At 56.8% G+C, this 20,779-nt stretch overlaps 2 protein-coding genes across 4 annotated transcripts in view; both read left to right on the forward strand.

Moving 5' to 3' along the window:
- SULT4A1 (sulfotransferase family 4A member 1) overlaps positions 1 to 19,865 on the forward strand; it is a 37,754-nt gene extending 17,889 nt beyond the window's left edge. The window contains exons 2-9 of one of the 3 annotated variants that reach the window (XR_012921358.1): positions 5,029 to 5,159; positions 6,438 to 6,518; positions 7,168 to 7,294; positions 11,202 to 11,296; positions 15,388 to 15,526; positions 16,820 to 16,948; positions 17,790 to 17,979; positions 18,314 to 19,865. Coding sequence is in view for 1 of the 3 variants with exons in the window: in XM_012757674.3 (XP_012613128.2) it covers positions 5,029 to 5,159; positions 6,438 to 6,518; positions 7,168 to 7,294; positions 11,202 to 11,296; positions 15,388 to 15,526; positions 18,314 to 18,426 (686 nt within the window). In the remaining 2 variants the exon portion in view is untranslated. Of the gene's footprint in view, positions 1 to 5,028; positions 5,160 to 6,437; positions 6,519 to 7,167; positions 7,295 to 11,201; positions 11,297 to 15,387; positions 15,527 to 16,819; positions 17,980 to 18,313 lie in introns of all 3 variants that reach the window. The other 2 variants (XR_012921357.1, XM_012757674.3) reach the window with 2 other exon arrangements.
- Positions 224 to 5,020, forward strand: LOC142873317 (proline-rich nuclear receptor coactivator 2-like). The gene has a single exon (XM_076006928.1). The coding sequence runs from the start codon at positions 2,491 to 2,493 to the stop codon at positions 2,908 to 2,910; it is 420 nt and encodes a 139-aa protein (XP_075863043.1). The 5' UTR covers positions 224 to 2,490; the 3' UTR covers positions 2,911 to 5,020.
- Positions 19,866 to 20,779: the final 914 nt, after the last annotated feature.

Consider the following 20,779-nt stretch of genomic DNA (forward strand, 5'->3'; position numbering starts at 1 on the left):
TCTGCTTGGTGCCGGATGGCGCCCGGCACTCAGGCCAGCCCAGCTCGTGGTCCGCGCCTGGGCCCCTTCTTCCTGCCTCCAGCAGCCGAGGGGCGCGCACCGGGCCTGCCGCCCCTGCGCCAGCACAGGGGCGAGTGCGTGTCTGTGTGCTTGAGACGGTTTGCGTTGCAGGTGAGCCTGGCTGTCAGGGAAGGCAGGCTGGGGGCTGCCGTGCAGAGGCGGGGCGGGGAGTGTGCAGGCACTCCCGTGGCGTGGCGCCCCTGCGGTGTGGAGAGCTCAGACCTGCACTTGCGAACAGAACAGCGGGAAGCTATGGAAGGGACCGTTGCACCTGAGTCTTAGATGTGCTGTCACCCGAGGGGAGGTCTACAAATGCAAGCAAGGGACCTGGGCTGCGTTGCTGATTGGGAGGGGGGGTTGGTCAGCAGGGCTGTAGGCCTGTGGGCAGCTGCGGCCCCACGGGCCGGTGAAAGGGCGTCCCCAGCACACCCGAGCACCCTGTGCCCTGCAGGCCTCTGCCCCGAGTGCTGTGGCGTGGGGCCACGGCAGACTCTCCCGGTGGCTGCAGCTCCCTGCGAGTCTCGGGGGAGCAGGTTATGCGGACCAGGCCAGAGAAAGGAGCTCAGTTGCTTTTCCTGTGCTCTCCCTCCGCAGTACTCGGCTCGGAAGACTCCCGGGCCCAGCCATGTGGGGTGTCTCCCGCCAGCAGGCAGGCCACCGGTCTGCAGCGGACACCAGCTGGGCGTGCTCCAGTCCAGTCCCGCTCTGGCGCTGTCTACCTGGAGGGCGCGTCAGACCCCACAGGCGGCGGGCTCAGTCCCCAGGGCTGCCCCTGCCGCCGGACACCAGTGAAAAGTCCAGGCCTCCCGAATTCTGACCAGCCTGCTTCAAGTTGGGGTTCCCACGACTCCCTCTTTGGGTTTGATTCATTTGCTAGAACTCAGGGAAGCAGCTTGTGTTTACTGGTGGATGCAGACGATGGGATGCGCGGGCGAGGTGTGGGGAAGGGGGGAGCTTCTGTGCCCTCCCTGGGGCACCACCCTCCAGGAACCTCCACGTGTTCAGCTCCCCGGAAGCGCTCTGAGCCCTGCCCTCTTGGGCCCTTCCTGGAGACTTCCTTGGGTAGGCATGACTGAAGCAGGGACAACCGTGTAGAAACGAGATCGGACAGAAAGGGTCTGATCTAAACCTGACAGACGGAGCGGGACACCCTGCGAGGCCTCTCTGGGCAGCATTCCTTCCTCCGGGTTTGGGGCAGCGCCCCTTCTGAAATGGGGTCTTTTGCCTACAGTCAGACAAGGTGGGCCGGAGAATTTCTTTAGGGCCAGCTCCAAGCCAAAGGCGGGGCGGGATAAGAGTCTATATTCAGTGTTTCTGGCCTGCCCTGGGGACAAAAGGGAGGGTGAAAGGAGTGCAGGGGGGAGATGCCGTTGCCTGGGGCTGCTTCTGAGGCCTGAGGTGTCCCAACCTTGTAACAAGAGACTGTACCAAGGGCCAGGGGAGTCAGGAGCCGGGAACCGTGGACAAAAACCAGTGTATGCGTCACGATGTCACAGCATAACTTCTGTGGAATCCCCACCAGGCCAGGTTAATGATTCTGCACCTCGGAATCTCCTTTGTATCTTCCCTGCATCAGTAACCTCCCCAGCTGGCCACTCTTCTCACCTCCGTCACCATAGCTTGGTTTTGCCCGTCCCCGAACCACATGGGAGTGGAAACGCAGGGAATTGCAGGACAGAGAGCCTCTGGCGTCCGCTCGCTGTGCTCAGCGCTGCGTTTGCAGGACTCAGCATGCCCGGTGGCCGGGGTTCACTCCTTTTCATTGCTGTGCGGTATCCCAATGTGTGATTATCAGATGTGTTCATTCTGTTATTGAGGGACACTTGTTTCCAACATAAATGATGTGGCCAAGATTGTTCTAGACCAAGCATCCTCAAACTATGGCCCGCGGGCCCCATGCGGGTGTTTTTGCCTGTTTGATTTTTTACTTCAAAATAAAACCTGTGCAGTGTGCATAGGAATTTGTTCATACTTTTTTTAAAACTATAGTCCAGCCCTCCAGCGGTCTGAGGGACAGTGAACTGGCCCCCTGTTTAAAAAGTTTGAGGACATTGGAAGGAGGAGATTGGGCAGGAGACGCTAGGTGGTGAGCAACTAGCGCACCGGCGCTCGTGGGCTTTGTCCTATCTGTGCCTGTCTCTCCCTGGAGAGGGAGGGAGGCTTTGCTGTCGAGAGGGTGTCGCCGTCGCAGTTCCGAGCTCGAAGTCGCTAGGGCTTCTCTCAAACCTGTGTGCCGAGGAGACTCAGGTTGGCCTCAGCTCCTAGGCTGAACTCGGCAGATCGGCCCATGGAAACTTCTGCATTGACACAAAGGCAAGGACCCTTCAGAAAGCAACACCCGTTATCCTGCGCTTGGCAGCAAGGAAGGGGACAGGCAGTGGAAACCCTGCAATCTGAAAAGCAGACTGAAAGGTGACAGGGAAGCTGAAGATGGGTGGCGCAGAGAGGTATAACATCCCGGCCCCTCAATCTAGAAATGTTAGTAAGAACCAACAACCACTTAATAGACAGAAGACCAAGGATCAGAATTCCCAGATGAAGATTGTTCATAAGAAAAAAGAAAGAGGACATGGTTATAACTCATCAGCAGCTGCATGGCAGGCCATGCAAAATGGGGGGAAGAACAAAAATTTTCCAAATAATCGAAACTGGGACTCTAGCTTATCAAGTCCCAGCTTACTTTTTAAATCTCAAGCTAATCGAAATTATGCTGGAGCCAAATTTAGTGAGCCCCCATCACCAAGTGGTCTTCCTAAACCACCAAGCCACTGGGTTCCTGTTTCCTTTAATCCTTCAGACAAGGAAATAATGACATTTCAACTTAAAACCTTACTTAAAGTACAGATATAAAATAACAAAGTAGCATTTTTAAAGCTTAGGTGTTTATGGATAGTTAGTTGGTCTGAAACAGATTCACTAGGGAATCCTTTTGTGTAGAACTAAGTAATGTAAAAAATATAATTAGATTTCATCTCATTTGCTTTATGTGTTGTGTGCACTGTGATGTAATAGTGTCAGTGCAGCTTAAGGTAACTAAATTGATAGTTGTATTTGGTAACAAGTATTCTCAATTGAGTATATTGTAAGTGAAACTATTCAAATTTAGATTTGGAGAAGTGGTAAAGGAATCGACTTTTTCTATTGTTTGTTGGGGGAAACATAATAATTTAAGATTTATCATTCATAGATTTACTTGAGTTGGTGAATCAGATTATAAGCATCTAGCTAAGACACGCAGAGACGGAAAACTAGCTGAACATTTCAAAGTTCAGTATACTAGAAACAGGCACACCAGTAATACGCCAACAACTCGATGCACTGCCAAAAGAAAATGTGAATTTTTCTTAGTAGTTGCATTTTAGTAAATTGTGCAGTGGTGGATGTGGACAGGGTACTTGGGGTTTACTAGAACGAGGCACAAAATACCCTGATGGCCCTATTTTTTAATGCATCGATCGGTGTCTGCTAACAAATGCACCAAAACCATTTTTTATAGAAACAGTATTAAATGGTCACTGAATAGCTTTCAAAATACATTTTTGTATTATAGCACTGCATAAGCTATTCTGACAGTGATCTGGCCTCATCATCCCTGCAAAGCTTGCTTAAGTGGGGAGTTGTATAATGTGAAAGTTTTAAGTACCTATGGAAGAAAGAGCCATGTAAATACATGTAATAAACTTACAGCATATGTGATGTTTTCTTGGCCTTTATCCTACAAAAATAGAATTATTTTAGTATAAATTTGCTGAATATAAGACCATGGACTGTTTTTTATACTATGGCCTAATTTTAAAGGTCCAAAAATAATTTGTTTTTAAAGTTTGCCCTTGTGCTAAAGTGCCAGTATGTATAATTGTATTGGTTGTAAACTATATTTCAAAGTAAAGCCTAGTATAAGTTTTATATTACAAGTAAACAGACTTAAGCTGCTAAAACACTTCTTATTTTTAAGAGGTGAAATGCAGTATGGGACTATTCCCCCCCCCCTTCTTTAAGCCCAAAGATGAACTATTAAAGGGTCCCTTAAAGATTCATTTTGTTTCACTAACTCTTACAACCTATGATACATCATACAACCTATGCTACAAAGACTGTTTAGTGTAAGGTGGTGCCATTGGTTTTTTTTGTCAAGAATAAGTACAACCTAGGGGACTACTGTATACAGAAGATGTAATTTCTTGCATAATACTTTGATAACATGTTTTACCAACTGTAAGGGTAAATGCTAAATGTAACAGCTTAACCTAATCGAAAGTTAAAAAACTATGAGTATCAGTTTAAAAACTTGGATTATTAATGTCCTATTTTCTAATTTGGCACCTTTTTTGATGTCTATAAGCAGAGTAGCTTTTGTAGTTCTCCAACTAAATTCATAGGAATATTGCCCAAGTCAATTATTGGTATCTTAAAGTTTATATAAGTACTTAATATACATAATACAAATTTGAATCATGAAATTTAAAAATAAAAATTTTCTCTCCCCCCTTCCCCCAAAAAAGTTTGAGGACCCCTGTTGTAGACCATGTCTAGGCAGACGAGCACTGGTTTCCCTTGGGTGTATACTAGGGGAGATTTCTTGGGTCACGGGCCACACGTATGCTCAGCTCTAGCAGACACTGGGCAGACACAGTTCCACTGTAAATAATTGGCCAGCGAGTCATTCCCCTGACCCCAGCCACTCCTGTGTAAACTGGAAAGTTCAGCTTCTGGAGGCCTCAGGGCTAGAGTCACGGCGTAGCAGGCCTGGGGTCCTGGTCACTCCAGACGGCCTCGAGAAGAGAGCCGACCTGCGTGTGGGCCCTGGCGGGGTGCAGGCCGAGACCCCGGCCTGTTCCGGTGCTCTTGCCCCTGATGTGGGCTGCACCCGGGCCCTTCAGCCCCTTCTCGGCAGCGGGTGTTGAGCTGAGGGCAGGGCTGGGCCCCGGGGCATCCTCTGAGCACCCCTCCCCGCGGCGTCTCCCCCAGGCACGAGCCTCCTGCAGGAGGTGGTCTACCTGGTGAGCCAGGGCGCCGACCCCGACGAGATCGGCCTGATGAACATCGACGAGCAGCTCCCGGTCCTGGAGTACCCGCAGCCCGGCCTGGACATCATCAAGGTACTCGCTGGACCCCGCCCCGCCCCCGCCCTCGGGCGTTTCTGCAGTCCCAGCCTGGGGAGTGACAGCTGCTCCTGGGGGGCTCTGTGGGTGGGTGGAGAGCAGGTAGCCGGGAGAAAGTGACAGGCCTGAGGCGTGGAGAGCAGCCCTGGATGTGGTCAGGGAGTGGGGCAGCGTGGGGGAGCGGCCAGTGGAAAGGAAGTAGGTACTTGGGGGGGAATGGGTGAGGGGCCGCCAGTGGGCAGAGGCTCTGGGTCTCCCCTCGCTTACCCCGGGGCTCCCCCGTCTGCTGGGGCAGCTGGGCAGGATGGCTTTGTGTCGATGCTTGGTATCGAGAATGAAATATCAGCCCAGTCTCGCCCACCTCCCCCTGCAGTGCAGCTGCATGCTCGCTGCCCCGCAGTTCAGGCCTCACTGCCGCAGGGACCTCACCGCAGCCGCTGCTCGCCTGCCGCCCTCCTGCCAGCGGAGCACTCAGACACAGCTCTGCGTGTGTCCCCACCCCCAGTGTCACCGCAGAGGCTCCTGTGTGGCTCTCCACACAAGTCCAGAGTCCATGCCTGTGCCCCTCTCTGGTGTCCGTGAAGCTGCCTGGCGCCCCCCACTCATGTGCAATGCCTAGGGGTTGCTGGTACGACCGTGCTGAGGGCCACCGTGTGCCAGGTGCTAAAGACAGGAGCAGAGGAGGGACCCCATGGCCGGAGGGTCCTGGCTCGTCCCGGAGCAGCAGCGGGCAGGCCCGGGGGTTGCGGTGCAGCGGGGTGCTGTGGGTGCCGGGGCCGGCTGTGAGCAGAAAGTATAGAGCCGGCGCGGTTTACAGGGTCCTCCAGGCTGCTGACCGGGAGGTGCGAGGGGCAGGTGGAAGCAGCGAGCGTGCGGCTGGACGGCTGTGCTGATCGTGCAGTGTCCGCTGTGCTGCTGTGGCCCCGCGTGGCTGGTCGTGGAGCCGCTCCTGGGTGGAGCCCCTCTTGGCCAGTGGCGTCCCGGTCCTCTGAGCAGACCCCTGGGGCTGCAACAGGTGGACTCCTTAGGCTGAGGACGGGGACCCTTGTCTCTACCCCCAGGGTCCAGCCTAGAGGGTGAGCCTGTCTCAGACGTTCACCTTAGGTGACGTGCTGGGTCCCGGCTGGCCCCGAGACCCTCTCTGTGGGAGGGGGCCGTGAATGACGGCCTTTCCTTCTTTGCCTCCTGCCCCACCTCCTTCCGACCCTGCCTGTCCCCTCTGACCTCTCCCCCGACCCCTCTCCTCCCTCGGACCCTCTCTCCCACCCCACGCAGGAACTGACATCCCCCCGCCTCATCAAGAGCCACCTGCCCTACCGCTTCCTGCCCTCTGACCTCCACAACGGGGACTCCAAGGTAAGCAGCTGCTCTGCGCCTCCCTCTGGGGAGTAGGTCTGTGACACTCACCTGGCCTGGTGGGGGGGTCTCTTCCCAGGGAACTCACACAGGTGAAGCTCCTTTCAGAGGCTGTGTTGGGTCACGTGTTTCCAGCATTTTACTCGAGTTTCCCACGTTGGCTTTCCCTCACAGTTGAGCACGGCCCAGGCCAGCCCAAGCCCAGCGGTGCCTGCTTGGTGGGGTGGGGGGTGGCGTGGGGTGGGGGGTGCACAGGGAGGGCTCCCTGCTGCTTTCCGTACCTGATTGTCTTGGCTTTCCCAGCTCCAAGTTCACGAGGGCTACGGTTCTCACCCCCCAGGTGGTTCTCATCCCCCAGGGTCGTGACTTCTGTCTTCTACTGATTTTAAAGTAGTACTGGAAGACAAAAATACAGAAGACTAAGGCAGGAATCCTGGCAGACACTGTGGTGTGGGTGAGAGTGCGTCTCTGTGGGGACAGTGGCAGCGTGAACGCACGCGGCAGGCAGGGACGTGGGTCCCCACTTGACGTTGGGCGATGCACAAACAGCACGTTGTAGTTGCTGAACGTGCACAGGGCAGCGGCCCGTGCCGGGTCCCGCCGTGCCGGGAGGGAAGGCGAGCTTGACTCACCTGTTCTGTGTTCGCAGGTCATCTACATGGCTCGAAACCCCAAGGATCTGGTGGTGTCCTATTACCAGTTCCACCGCTCCCTGCGGACCATGAGCTACCGCGGCACCTTCCAAGAGTTCTGCCGGAGGTTTATGAACGACAAGTGTGAGTGTGGCAGCCGGGGCGGTGGTTGGGATGGGAACAGTTGTGAAGGGCCCCGCAGGGGCCGGGCGCTTCCCCTGCGTGGCCTCCAGTTCCGACAGTGACCGCACAGGTTAGGCCCACGTTCCACTTTGCAGATGGAGACGCTGAGGCCCCGCCCACCATGAACCGGCCCACAAACGTAGAGCTGTGGATGGCAGAGTGGGTCCGGCTAACTCCAGAGCCGCCTTCTTAGGCAGCATGGCGGGGATGTCTGAGATGTTCCCCAGAGAAAACATCCCTTTTTCCTGCCTGGGTTTTGAACTCGGAGAGAAAGAAACAGTAAAAGCAGAGGCCCAGGTGTCACTGCTGGAGGGGAGGCCGTAGCCAGGTGTGACAGCCTGACATGGGCTTTTGGCAGACCTTCGGGACTGGCCGGTGGCTGGGGCAGGGCACATGTAGAGGGGCAGGGCCCTGCCCAGGAAGCTGGTTTCCCCAGGGAGGGGGCAGCTGGGCCAGGAGTGCTGGGTGCTCTTCCCTGGGTCCCCTTCCCAGCCCCAGAGTGAGCTCAGTCCCAGGCTGCACTGCTCTCGGCAAGGTGGCACCTTAGGACGGGGGGAGCCAGCCAGCCCCTCCCCGTCCCAGCCCTCGCTCTCCCCACTGCTGGGCTGCCTGGGAGCAGTGGCAGCGGCTGCTGAGTCCAGTGCTGTTCCCGCTTCCCAAGGGCTTCCCACAGCAGCCACAGCCTTGGATGTCCTGGGACGGGATGGGAAGTGGGCAGTGTCAGCTTTGCATCCAGAAGAGCTTTGAACTGGGCATAGCTGCACTTCAGTTAGATCCGTACGGAGACCGTTACTCCCCCAGATCCAAAAACGCACTTTCTATTTTATTTTCCAACTAAAGTAATGTTCAGCCACATTGTTCAGTGTGGTTTACTGGCTTCTGCAGGGAGATTATGTGACACTATTAGGATGAAACATATAATGGAAATCCAGGACTGTGATGCCCCCCAATTTAAGTGGAACTTAGAGCAGTTCAGCTGGAGCTGCCTCTGTAGTCCTAGCTGAAGACAAGACCCTCATTAGTGCACTGTGGCACATGCTTGCAGTTTAGAAATCCACAAGGGCCTGAAAGTCCTGGAGTGGTTCTCTGTTTCCCTCCGTTGATTCTCTGCTTAGGAATGGCCCGTCTGCAGGGGGTTGGAGGCCGTGGCACTTGCACCTTGAGGCTACCCAAAGGCCTTCTGTCCAGCCTCCCTCCCCCACAGCCTGCTGCCATCTGGAACATCCCCGTGTGGTCTGCCAGGCATTTGTACCAACCCACTCATGTGGTTCCAAAGCCATTTTTTTTCTTTGAGACAGAGTCTCGCTCTGTCACCCTGGGTTGAGTGCAGTGCTGTCATCATAGCTCACTGCAAGCTCCAGCTCCTGAGATCAAGCAGTCCTCCCACCTCGGCCTCCCAGAGTGCTAGGATTACAGGCATGAGCCACTGTGCCTGGCCCCAAAGCCATTTTCTTAAGGCCCAGCATGTACTTTCGCCTCTACAGAAGCTTGGGGACAAGCACCATAAATAGCCAAAGGCTGTCAAAGTCAGTCCGCCATGTGGAGTAGGGCTCATACTTCTTTTTCAGGCCAGGGCCGTTAAAACTTGTCCTGCCATAGGCCACTGAGCGTGCTCAGGGTCACAGACCCTGCCCTCCACCAAGTGCAAGGCTGCACACACTTGCCTTGGTCCTGCCAGACTCCCACTGGCCTGTCCGCTCAGCTTCCCCACGTTCCAGGCATTCCTAGTCCCTCAGTGACCCCAGCCAGTGCACAAGTCCTGGGACTGCAGGAGGCTTTTCTTCTCTGCCCGCGGGTCTAAAGAAGCTGGAAACTGATACGCACAAGGCACCACAGGACACCATGCCCACGGACTGAGGTTGGGGGTCATAGTGTAGCGTGGTGGCAGAGGTACCTGCCAGAGGACCTGCAGAGAGGGATGTCGTGACCCAAGCGCTCCAAGGAGGGGATAGCCACGGGCCACCCTGGCAGGTGACAAGGGCAGCGTGCAGGGTGCTGTATAAGCAGACTCCTCACGACAGGCACAGTGTGGAGGACGCCCCGTGACGGTCCCCCGTGACGAAGTGCAGTGTGAAGGACGTGGTGGTCTGTGGGCAGGGTCCTTCCTGGTACGGACGGTGATGTTCTGTTGTTCTTTCCAAGTATTCCCGGCCCCCCACGCGAGAGGCATTCCAGAGGCAGACTCGACTCTCACCTACCCACGCCACGTTCCCGTCCGCTCTGCACGTGATCTTCTTCCAAAGTCCTGACTCAGTTTCCCTGTGCACTCTATGTCCCTTGGGTGGGCAGTGGGCTCTGTTTTGGACATCTTCACCCATCATCCGTTGGAAGGGAGAAGGATTTCTCTTTCCCTTCCATTTCTGTGGGGCCACTGGACTCTTCCTTCTGCCGGGTGACCTGGCCTTCCCTGTCCAGGCTCCCATGATCACTGACCTGTTGGTGACTTGGACATGTCTCTTCCCTTCCCCGAGACTCTGCTTTCCCCCTGTAGAGGGGAAGGCTGGCTTAGATGCGTGTTTGCAGGTTGACACTGTGTGTCTGCACATCTTCCCCCTGGTGTCCAGGAAGGAGCAGATGGCCTGTGGGGTGCGGGCGGCTCCCGGCAGTGGGGCTCCTGCAGGAGGCCTGGCGGTCAGGGCCCAGCTGGAGGAACCTCAGAGGACCCCGCCCCGGCCATCACCTCTTACCCAGCCAAGCCCACCTCCTGCTGCTCAGTGGGTTCAGGGTCCCACCACTGCACGGTTGTCCTTCTCTGAGGCCTCTCTGTGTCATGCCAAGTCCCCTTGGAAGAAACTCTCACAGTGATGAGCACGTCCTTGTGAACACAGGGTGAGAATCGATAGTCTTTTTTTTTTTTTTAATTTTATTTATTTATTTTTTGAGACAGAGTCTCACTCTGTTGCCCAGGCTAGAGTGCTGTGGCATCAGCGTAGCTCACAGCAACCTCAAACTCCTGGGCTTAAGCGATCCTCCTGCCTCAGCCTCCTGAGTAGCTGGGACTACAAGGCATATGCCACCATGCCTGGCTAATTTCATATATATATTTTAGTTGGCCAATTTATTTCTTTCTATTTTTAGTAGAGATGGGGTCTCACTCTTGCTTAGGCTGGTCTTGAACTCCTGACCTTGAACGATCCTCCCACCTCAGCCTCCCAGAGTGCTAGGATTATAGCCGTGAGCCACTGCGCCCGGCCTAGAGAATTGATAGTTTTTATAAAGAACATTGCAGAGCAGGCTGGGTACATGGATGAGTTTGTCTCTCACCTGCCTGTGTGCCCCCAACCCCGGCCAGGGCCCAGGGCAGCACTGGAAGGGTGGGGCGTGGTGCAGGTGCAGGAGCTCTGACCTTCGTGTTGGGACGGGCTCCCTGCCTCTCCGGCACGCAGGGTGCCACTGAGAATTCCTGAATTTATGGTGGATGTCTCCTGTGGCCCTCTTGCCTGGCAGGGCCCCATGTTCTGGATCTGTCTTCCGGCCTCCCACAGGCACCTGACTGCCACTGGGAGCTCTTTGTCCCTGTCCCTCTGGGCGTTGTCCTCTTCCTGGTGACCGCTTGTTGAGCTGATAAATCAATGGGTCCTGTTGACCTGCCGTGGTCACCACCTTACCAGAGGCCTTTACCCCAGTGGTCCGGTCTTCAGAGTGTCCCCAGAAGGTGTGGAGGGGCAGAGGGCACGGGCTGTTGGCAAGAGAGGCTTGCTCAGAACGTCAGGGGCTTAGAGTACTCTGCCAGGTTCGTCTGTGGGCATCATGGTGTCCTTGTCGTGGCTGCCCGGCAGCAGGAGGGGAGCCCGTGGGAGGCAGGGGCGGCCCCGTGTGTGTCTCTGCTCCCCAGCCATGTGGCTCACGCTGTCTCCTGTCTCCACAGTGGGCTACGGCTCCTGGTTTGAGCACGTGCAGGAATTCTGGGAGCATCGCCTGGACTCGAACGTGCTTTTCCTCAAGTACGAAGACATGCACCGGGTGAGTGCCACGGGGGTGCAGTGGTGCTGGCCTGGCCGCTGCCGATGCAGGAGCCCTGCACAGAGGGCGTGCGGGGCTGCCCAGAGCCTGCCCACCCCACGGACGCTCAGCGGGACGCCCACGGGCGGATGGCTGGATGACCCCTTGAGCGTGGGGAGGGGTCTGAGTGGGGGTTCAGAGGTACCTGGTGATGAGGGTGTGGTGCCTGTCATGCTGGAGCCCCCATGAGCCCTGCCCCCCAGCGCCCATGCCCACACGCCCCCTCCCGCAGTGTCTGGGCTGGGCCGTGGGATGTGGGCCAGCAGGACGGGCAGGCAGAGCTGCGTCGGTGCTTGGGCACGGGGACCTGTCCTTGCAGAATGCCACTGCCACCCTGTAGGACACCCAGGCTGTTCTGCCGGGGAAGCTGTGGGGAGGACGGTGGCCCCACCGGCAGCCCTAGCTAACTTCCAGACACATGGGCGAGGTCATCGTGCACCTTCTGGGCCCAGGGGGTCCTGCCGGATGACTGCAGCCCCCTGAGGGACCCCAGCGAGCCCAGCAGAGGAACCTCCCAGCTGAGCCCAGTCCACGTAGCAGAACTGTGAGCAGATGGAGGGTGGTTTAGCCGCTGAGTTCGGGATGGTTTGTTAGGCAGCAACGTGTACGTGATCCAGGAGCGTAGGGAGGGGTGCACGAGGCCAAGTCCAGATCCCAGGGTCCCAGTCTCCACGGGAGGAACAAGAGCCTGAGGTGGGACAGAGACCGAGACAGGATAGTCAGTGGGCTGGAGGAGAGCCGGAAGGAGCAGCCGAGGGAGGGACGGAGGCACCAGTGCTGTGCGCTGCCAAGGGGCCCGGGAAGGCAGGTGTGGAGAGGGCACCTGGGCCTGCCTTGTCCAGGGGTCTTTGGGGCACTTTGCCAATGGTGTTTGACGGGGCTTGGAGGAGAGGCCAGTGTTGTCTAAGTCACCACAAGGTGGCTTGTAGCTTGAGGAGCCCCTAGGTTCAAGGGAGAGTTTCTTTCCTTTGTACCCCACAGAAGAGCCTTGAGCATTTTCTAGGCATTGGGAAAAGGCTGGAGGCGAGGAAAGGGTTGAAATAACATTTGGATGAGGTCCTGGTCCAGGAAGAGGCAGGAAGGCTTGGGGGCTGGAGCACAGGCAGAGGGGTGTCCAGTGGCCGGGGCAGGACAGGCAGGAAACACCTTTTGCCTGGACTTTGGGAGTGAGGAGGGAGGAGGTGGGTATGAGTGTGGACTGAGCTCCCACTTGGTCTTGGGCCCATCTGGGCCCCCACCTGCTGTCTGCCTCTCGTCCTCACGACTTGAGACCGAGCCTCATTTGGAGCCCTGCTCGCGCACTGAGGACCAGGTCGTGGAGAGGAGGGCGTGGCCCAAGCCTAGTCGGAGCCCTGGGCCTGCTGCCGGCCTCTGCGAAGCCGGTGGCCCCGGCCTCCGTGCTGCCGGGCAACGACCTGGGTTCCGGCCTTGGCTGCTCAGGCCGGAGCCTGACTGCTCCGAGCCCCGTGAACTTGGGCGATGGCAGCGGCCCTCCCGCGTCGCTGGCGGGATTGTGTGGGGCGCCGTCTGCGCGCAGGCGGGCAGGCAGCAGACACAAGAAGGGCCTTGCTCTTCGTGCTCATTTGCGGAGGTGTGACTCGCCTACCGTGCAGTGGACAGCTGCTTACCTGCGACATCAGTGCGGCCGGCGCCCGGATCCACAGCATCCTGGCGTCTTCCGGTCGACGCTCCTGCTCCCTGGAGGTCACGGCCGCTCCGGTCCTCCTTCCGGCATGGCGTGGCGTGGCTGCTGCGAGCCTCCCGCGGAGCGTGCCAGTCTGGTGCGTGTTCTGCATCTGGGCTCTTTTGCTCAGCATCGTCCTGGTGAGGCTCGCCCATCCGTGCGTAGCGGAGATTGGTTCTTCCTTTTTCGGTGGTACTTCCCTGCCGTGAGGACACAGCGTACCCATTGGGTCGTTCACCCCCGAGGCGGCTGTGAGTGAAGCTGCCGCGGACGTTCCTGCGTCCTGGTGGGCCGGCGTCTAGCTCGTGCGGCCGTGCCCTGGGTTGGGATTTCTGGGGCCCCGGGCCTGCACCCGTCTGCTGGCCCCGCTGTGTCTGTGACGTGGCACGGGACACGCACGGCCCAGGCGGGTGAGGGCTCCGGCGTGAGAAGGTGGCAGGACAAGCTCCCAGCCGGCCCGCCGCACACACTGCGGGGGCAGGTGCCTGGTCTGCAGGTTCTTCCTGAAGCTTCGGTTTGTTCAGTGATGAGGGACTGAAAGCGTCATTTTAGTGTCAAACCATGAGCTCTGCAGTCGGCACCCACACTTTTGTCCCAGCCCCTTGTAGGTAGTTCGTTCTTCCCGCCTTCCTGGCGCCTCAGTGGGTGTGGTCAGAGCCCGTTAGGGTCAGGCCGCCAGCCCCACCTGCGCCGTGGAGCTGCCAGGGCCCGCTGGCTCGGCGTTCCGCCCCAGACGGTCTAAGTGGCATTCCTAACACAGTTCCAATACTAAGGCATGCGTTATTCTTTTTTCAGAAACCTCAGTAACGGCCCAGAGGGTGCTTAATGGAGATTAAGTGACCGTAATCACGTTTTTAGAAATTCATATGGTTTACATCTTACTCTAGAAAATTAGCCCTGAGTGACACCGTGGGTCTCCAGGACTGTGGAATGGGTGCGGCATGTTCTCTTCTCGGTGTTTATTGGCAACACCCAGTGCCTGGGCTCGGGTTGGCCTTGTGTGGCCGCGGGCTTCCCCTGCCTGCCTTCTCACCGGCTCAGCCTCCCACCTGCCTCTGGCCAGCCTGCTGTGCCGCGTTGCAATTAGGGTGGGCACTGTGCCAGGTGCCCCTGCATGTCCCACTTCATCCTGCAGTCACCCTGTCACCAGCAAGGCGCCCTGATGACTGGGTGGCCAGCTGGGACCTGACCTAGACACACCAGCTCCGTTCCGTGGCGTGCGGCCTCTTGCTGGAGCCCCTCGAAGGTGGGCGCCACCGTCCCTGGTTAACAGATGGAGAGAGCGAAGCTCAGGGAGATGAAGCCAGGCGTGCGAAGCTGGCTGAGCTGGGACGCGGCCTATTCCAAGCTTGGTCTCATGACCCGGAGCTGTCCTGGACCGTGAGCTGGACGCAGACTGCAGAAACGCCCCTCGCTCCGCGTGGCTGTTGGGCCAGCGAAGGGCTGTCCTGACGTGGACGCTTGCCCACTCTGGTGGTCTGGGTTTAGGGTGACTGTGTCCTTTTTGTGGCTCGAGGGCCAGGTTTCTTTCATCTGTCTGTCTGCTGCTCTTTCTCTCTTCAGTAGAGTGCGCAGTGGCAGGGCTGGTGGACGTGAGCTTTTTATGCCCGTGCTGATTCTCTGACCCCTTGTGCACCCCTGAGCCATCCGCATCAGGCCCTGCACACGGGGCTGCCTTGGAGGCGCCACGAGAGTGGCACGGTGGGGCTCAGCCTTCGCAGAACGTTGTTTTTAAGGCGTGGGAAATGCTGCTTAGGGAAATTAAACCAGCTTCTCATTGTAGGACTTCTCAGAGGCTTTAACATGCTCATTTGCTTTATGAGCCTTCAGGAGAGGAAACAGCTTCTGGTACTTTCCTAATGTGTGGCCAGGGCACCTCCAGCTGGCAGCTCAGGTTCTGATTGGGAGGACGAGGTGCCTTGGTATCTCCTGGGGACCAGGGTGGCCCCTCTCAAGGCTGCGAGTTGAGTCAGTGATGCAGTCTGGCCTCGGCTGGCCTCCCCGGGGCCTAAGGGGCCTCCCTGCTCTCCAGGGCGTGAGAGCGAGCCAGCGAGGCCTTGCTCTTTGCATGGTTCCCAAGTACGGTTTTATGTTGTGCTGCTGTTTAAAACTTAACACTGCTCTGTTGAGACCTTGCGTCTGCTTCCCAGTTCCCCGAAGGCTGGGCTTGAGAGCTGAGCGCCCTTGGGCAATTTCTTAACCTCTCAGTTTTGTTTCTAGGCAAGGTTAGTGCGGGCGGGCCCTGCTTGGAGCAGTAAGGAAGGCAGGCAGCACGTAAAAGCCCCTGGCACGTGCCCAGCCTGGAGTCACATCCAGTACGAGGCGCCACCTCTGATGGGCCGCTCTGCCCCCTGCCCTTGTCTTCCAGGACCTGGTGACGATGGTGGAGCAGCTGGCCAGGTTCCTGGGGGTGTCCTGTGACAAGGCCCAGCTGGAGTCCCTGATCGAGCACTGCCACCAGCTGGTGGACCAGTGCTGCAACGCCGAGGCCCTGCCTGTGGGCCGAGGTACGTGCCCCTCCCCACCTCCTGCCCAGGCGCCCCTGCTCAGGGCCTGGGGCCGAGTTCTCCCCGCTTTCTGGACCGTTTGCTCCCCTTTCTCAGCAGCGCTTAGCTGGGCGAGATGGTCCTCAGAAAGCTGGTGCCCACTGATGGCCTGGTGCCCAGGGAGCAAGGTTTGCATGTCACCAAGCAGGCAGTGTTGTAATTCAGAGGGGCGGGGGCTGGCATGTCTCAGGCTTGTGGGCAGGGTGTTTTTAGCAGGGCCTTCCCAGATGGCCTGGAATCAAATGCCCCCCAGAGCAGACCTGGGGGATGGGTTTGGTGCTGTGAGATTTCAGAGGCTTTAACTGGCTCGTGGGAGGGCTACATGAAGTGGAGGGAAGACAGTCCCCATGTGGGGAGATGCCATTTTCCCTTCTTACCTAGTAGACGCTGACTGGGCACCTTCTGGGTACAGGCGGCACAGACTCGGGCAGCCCCGCCTCGGGGCAGTGAGTGGACAGGCCAGGCTGGGCCAGTGGCACGGAGGGAGGCTGGCACTTGCTCTTGGTGGCAAGTGACAGCTGGTGGGTGAGAAGCAGTGGGAGACGGGGAATGTTCCAGGCAGGAGTCCTCCCTGGGTCCACGCGGGCTGCTCTCCCCGTCCTTACGGGCCCGGTGGCACTTGGCACTGCTTGATGGTGGAGAGCTCAGGCTCTAAACCCCAGCCCCAGGGTGGCGGCCGTAGCCCAGAAGGCCCCTCTTGGTAAGTGTGACTCCCACTGACACTTGGTGTATCGGGAGCTGACTTGGGTGACGAGAGTGTGGGAGGGGAGGGCTCAGAAATGCCGACCGGCCTTCCGCGGCATGTGGGGGATGTAGCGGGAAACACCTGGAGTGGATGAAAGACGAGCTGGGCTCTAACCTCAGGCCTCGAGCCCCTGGACGTGGGGCCAGTCAGGGCCGGCGGCCGTTCCGAAGGTCGAGTGCACAGTGCCTTCCGCACAAAGGCAGAGCAGTCGACGCTCTCAGGAAGAAGTTGGCTGAGCCCAAATATCTTATGGTTTATTTCCTGGCTGTATCTCCACAAATATTTATCATTTAAAATTTATTTGCTCTTTTTTGGTTTTGCTTTGCTGTGCTTTGTTATCCTTGGATGTGGCCTTCCCCAAAATACCCCTTTCGGTTCGTGTGTGTGTGTGTGTGGCGAAGAAGTGTCGAGAACATGCTGCGTGCCCATATGCTCCTTCCCTGTGTTTGCTTTGTCATTGTTTACCTTGGTTTTGCTTTATTTCAGTTCTTTGATTTGTTTTCTTTTAGCACATTGCCTCTTTGCTCAGAAGATCTCCTTGAGTTGGTGAGAGTGCAGGGGCGCAAGTAGCCAGCTGCATTGCTTAGATTTGATTCATGTCACAGCATAAATTGTCTTGATCCCAAAACCTAAACCAGGTGGGTGACGCCTTTGATGAGCTCTCAGCTGAGAAAAGTAATCATGGAAAAATACAGTTTGGTTGGTCTACGAGCTTCTAATTTTGTCCCTTAGGTATCATTAGAGGGCGGTAAGAACAATTTTTCTTTTTTTTTTTTTCCTCTCCATCACCGACAGATAATTTTTTCATTATCAAAGAGAAAAACCCTGTCGTGCTGGGTATTTTAGCCGAGCATTTGCAGGGTTGCAGTTTCATTCCTGAGGTCCCGGCAGGACGAAATGGACTGTTCCTCACAGAGCTAATGAAGGCTGTTTACTGGAGACCGTCAGCCAGAGCTCTGGTCTCAGAGGTGCTGACGGCGGGAAGAATGCTAAACGAGTGGTCATTTAAAAGCGGGAAGCCAGTGCTCGGGTCTCCCATTAGTGGGGAGTGCGGAACCCCCACCCCGGACACCTTCAGGGTCAACACTGCTCTTGGAGCAGACCAGCCTAAGGTTTTGTAGTTAAAGGGAAAACGGGATCAGCAGCTTCCCTTGCCATTTTAGCGCGCTCGAGTTTCCTAAGCCTTTATGAACCGGCTGGGTAGCTCAGCGCTGCGCACAGCGGCCAGGAAAGCAGCGTCTGGTTTCCTGACCAGGCCTGCGGCAGAGCGGCCGGGGAACTCCTGCCGCAGCGCCGCCCCGCACCTAGTCCCCCAGCCGGCCTGCGCTGCCGCTGTTCCACTCACTCCGGTTCCCTCCCCGAGGCTTGCAAGGGCAGGCTCCTGGAACTCTTCGCCCTTGACCCGGGCAAGAAGGCTGCCTACTTGCCATAAAGTTCTCTTCCCTTTGGATGACTTTTGTTCCTTCTCAAATTCTCCAGAAACAAATGATGCCTTGGCGGAGCTGTTGAGCCGTGAGTGAGTGATGGCACCGAGGGGACCAGCGCGCCCCAGGGTGCCTGGGCAGTGCATTCACTCGACAGATACTGCTCGTTCTCTGGGATGTTAATTAAACACTCACTATGTGCCAGGTGCTGTTCTGGGTGCTGGGGATTCAACAGTGAACAAGAGGTAAAGTCTCCCTGGCGGGCCTCAGGTGTGGGTTCGTGTGTGCGGGCTCACCGGATGCGCAGGTGGCGCCAGGAGGTGGCTGTGGCCCACTGCACTGCACACTCAGGGAAGCTGGTTCCAGCTCATGTTCTGCCACATCCAGTAGTGCCGGGAAACGTTATGGGGCCCACCTGGCCTGTAGCTCAGATGGCCCTTCCTACCCCCATAGGCCAGGTTCAGAGGAGTCCAGGAATAGATCTGGAACCTTCCAGATCCATTTCCAAGGCTTGCTTTGGTTCGGTATCCGGCCCGACCCCAAGTGACTACAGCCAGTTCTGTTCTTGCTGTGTTTCAGGAAGAGTTGGGCTGTGGAAGGACATCTTCACCGTCTCTATGAACGAGAAGTTTGACTTAGTGTACAAGCAGAAGATGGGAAAGTGCGACCTCACCTTTGACTTTTATTTGTAATAACAGAAACAGCAAACCTGCATGCTTACAATACCCAGGCACCCTACTAGCCCGAGTCCTGTATGCATTCATTTATTACTTGCCGGACAAACTCTGGGAGCAGCGTGTGAAACGGTGGGGGGAGGACGCGGCGGAGAAATCGGAGGAAGTGCGATTATTTCCGGTCCAGAGCAGCTGTCTGCCTTTACACTTCGAAGTCTCTACATGTCTGATTACACATTATACAAATTGCAGTTCTGACAGCCTGTATCATAAGTATAAAGTCTGTAACATATGCAACTAGAATGTCTACCTTTTCAACCCCATATTATTTATTGTATTTTATAGAGCTTTTCACTGGAAATCTAAATAAATGTCAGTAAACCAAATAAAAGTTCATTTCCGAGGGGAATTGAGAGTGAGCCACACCCAAATGGTAGAAAGATCTCAGGGTTAACTCTTTATTTTTGTAGTTTATTATCTAAGGCGCAGCCATTCCGTTCTCACTTGCTTCTGAGACAAAGGTGAGAGCAAGCGTGAGCTGGGGTGTGGGGGGTGGACACTGGACACTCGTTTGTTCTGGTGGAGTTGAGCTCTTTGGAACCTTCCTGAAATAAAGCAGAAACGTCACTAGGTCATTTTCAGAACGGACGCCCCTCTGCACGACACTTTAGCGGGCAGCTAGCTCTGCAGGCCCCGCAAGGAGGAACCCGGGCGTTCGAGGTGGGAAGCCAGCAGAGGGGTGTCTGGTGCAGCCAGCGCTATTTGAATACAGTGAGTGGAGAGGCAGCCACACAAAGACTGAAATGCACTCGGAATTTGAGTTCAATTCCACGGTCTGTCTTTTGTTCTCTGAAGCAGTAACCTACTTAATGCTGGCAAGTAGATGCCTAATAGCAAATTTCTAAAAATCCCGAGTCTTCATCATCCCGTTTGTCGCGTCTGCACCAGAGGGTCTCAGCCGGGGCAGAGCCATTCTGCAGGTTCAACGCCCCTTTCCCTCCCTTTGTCCCTGTACCTGAGGGAGTAAAGGGCATCGTTACTGCCTCACCACCTGCTTAATTTCATGGCTGGAGAGGTGATGGAGAGATGGCCCGAAGAGGCGTGGGGCCGCAGCCAGCGCGGGTGCAGATTGCCACCGCGTGGGGCCAGCTTGTCTGTTACCCGTGTGGCTGGGAGTGACGCATGGCGGTCAGAGGGGCGCTGTGGGGCTGTGTGCGAAGCGGGTGCAGACGGAGGCTGGCGTGCGCGTCTGTAGAGGGAAGGGCTGGGGCGGGCAGGTGGCGCATGGCATCGCGTGCTGGGCTTGACAGCACCTTTCCCGTGTATCTGTGAGGGGGGCTGCTCTCTGTGAAATTTCATTTCTATTTTTCTATTTTTAGTACTGTATGGATGTTACTGAGCACTACACATGATACTTCTGTGCTTGCTTGATCTTTAATAAAGTCGTGTTCCCTGCAGTGTGTCGAGCGTGTGTGCTGGCGGGTGGAGAAGGGGACTCTGCGGGGTCCCCTCAGCACTTTGGGACACCATGATGTGAGCCCCGATGACACCCCGTTCCCCGAGCCTGACTGCAGAGGGAAACGGGCCCCTGTCGGGTTTTGACAGACCAGAATTGCAGTGTCACTCAAATTCAGACTTTTCCTGGGGTGAATTCCTCCCCCCCCTGCTATTTCCCCTGCTCACCTCTGACTCTTTAGGAAAACCTGGGGCGGTTTTGCTGCACCTGTTGGCCCAGGAGCCCTTGCCCTCACTGCCACCCCTTTTGGGGTCCCATGTTCAGCATGACGCACCGTGGCACGGGGAGACTAGCCGGCCGGTTGCACGGCCCCGCCCCGCCGGGAATCCCAACACCTGTCTTCCCAGTTCCTCGAGGAAGGACGTTGCTAAAGCTTGGGCCTTCTGGAAAACCATGTTTACTTCAAAGTGAACGACTTCCTGTAGGCCTCAGGGGAAATCCTGGAATTTATTGTGGTGTCTGGAGCTAACGCAGACCAAGGAGTAGTTAATCGAGTGTCCTGGGGGTTGCCCAGCAGGCGTTTAGAAACCCACGGTCACTGCACCAGAGGCAGTGCGTGTGGTCAGGTGCTGAGGTGAGCGTCCACTCTGCCCGTTTGGCTGGCGTTGCACCTCGTTTTACGGAGTCCGGCGCTCAGTGGGTCCTTGCCCCCCGAGTGTGCGCCGGGCGCTGTTCTAGGCGCTGAGGCTGCCGCGGAGCGGAGTTCGCATTCCAGTGGGGAGACAAAACCGCCAGAGCCCGAGGTAAGTTCAGGCTCCGGAGTTCATGGGGGACGCAGGGACCCCTGAGGAGCTGGTGTCTGGTCTGGCAGTGAGGGACCCGCATGTGGAGCCACCGGGGTGGGGTGGGGTGGGG

Source organism: Microcebus murinus, chromosome 10 (assembly GCF_040939455.1).
Source record: "Microcebus murinus isolate Inina chromosome 10, M.murinus_Inina_mat1.0, whole genome shotgun sequence".
NCBI lineage: Eukaryota > Metazoa > Chordata > Mammalia > Primates > Cheirogaleidae > Microcebus > Microcebus murinus.

Bases quoted from the DNA above. Each gene is read 5' to 3' on its own strand.
- LOC142873317 (XM_076006928.1), top strand. From the start codon at position 2,491: ATGGGTGGCGCAGAGAGGTATAACATCCCGGCCCCTCAATCTAGAAAT.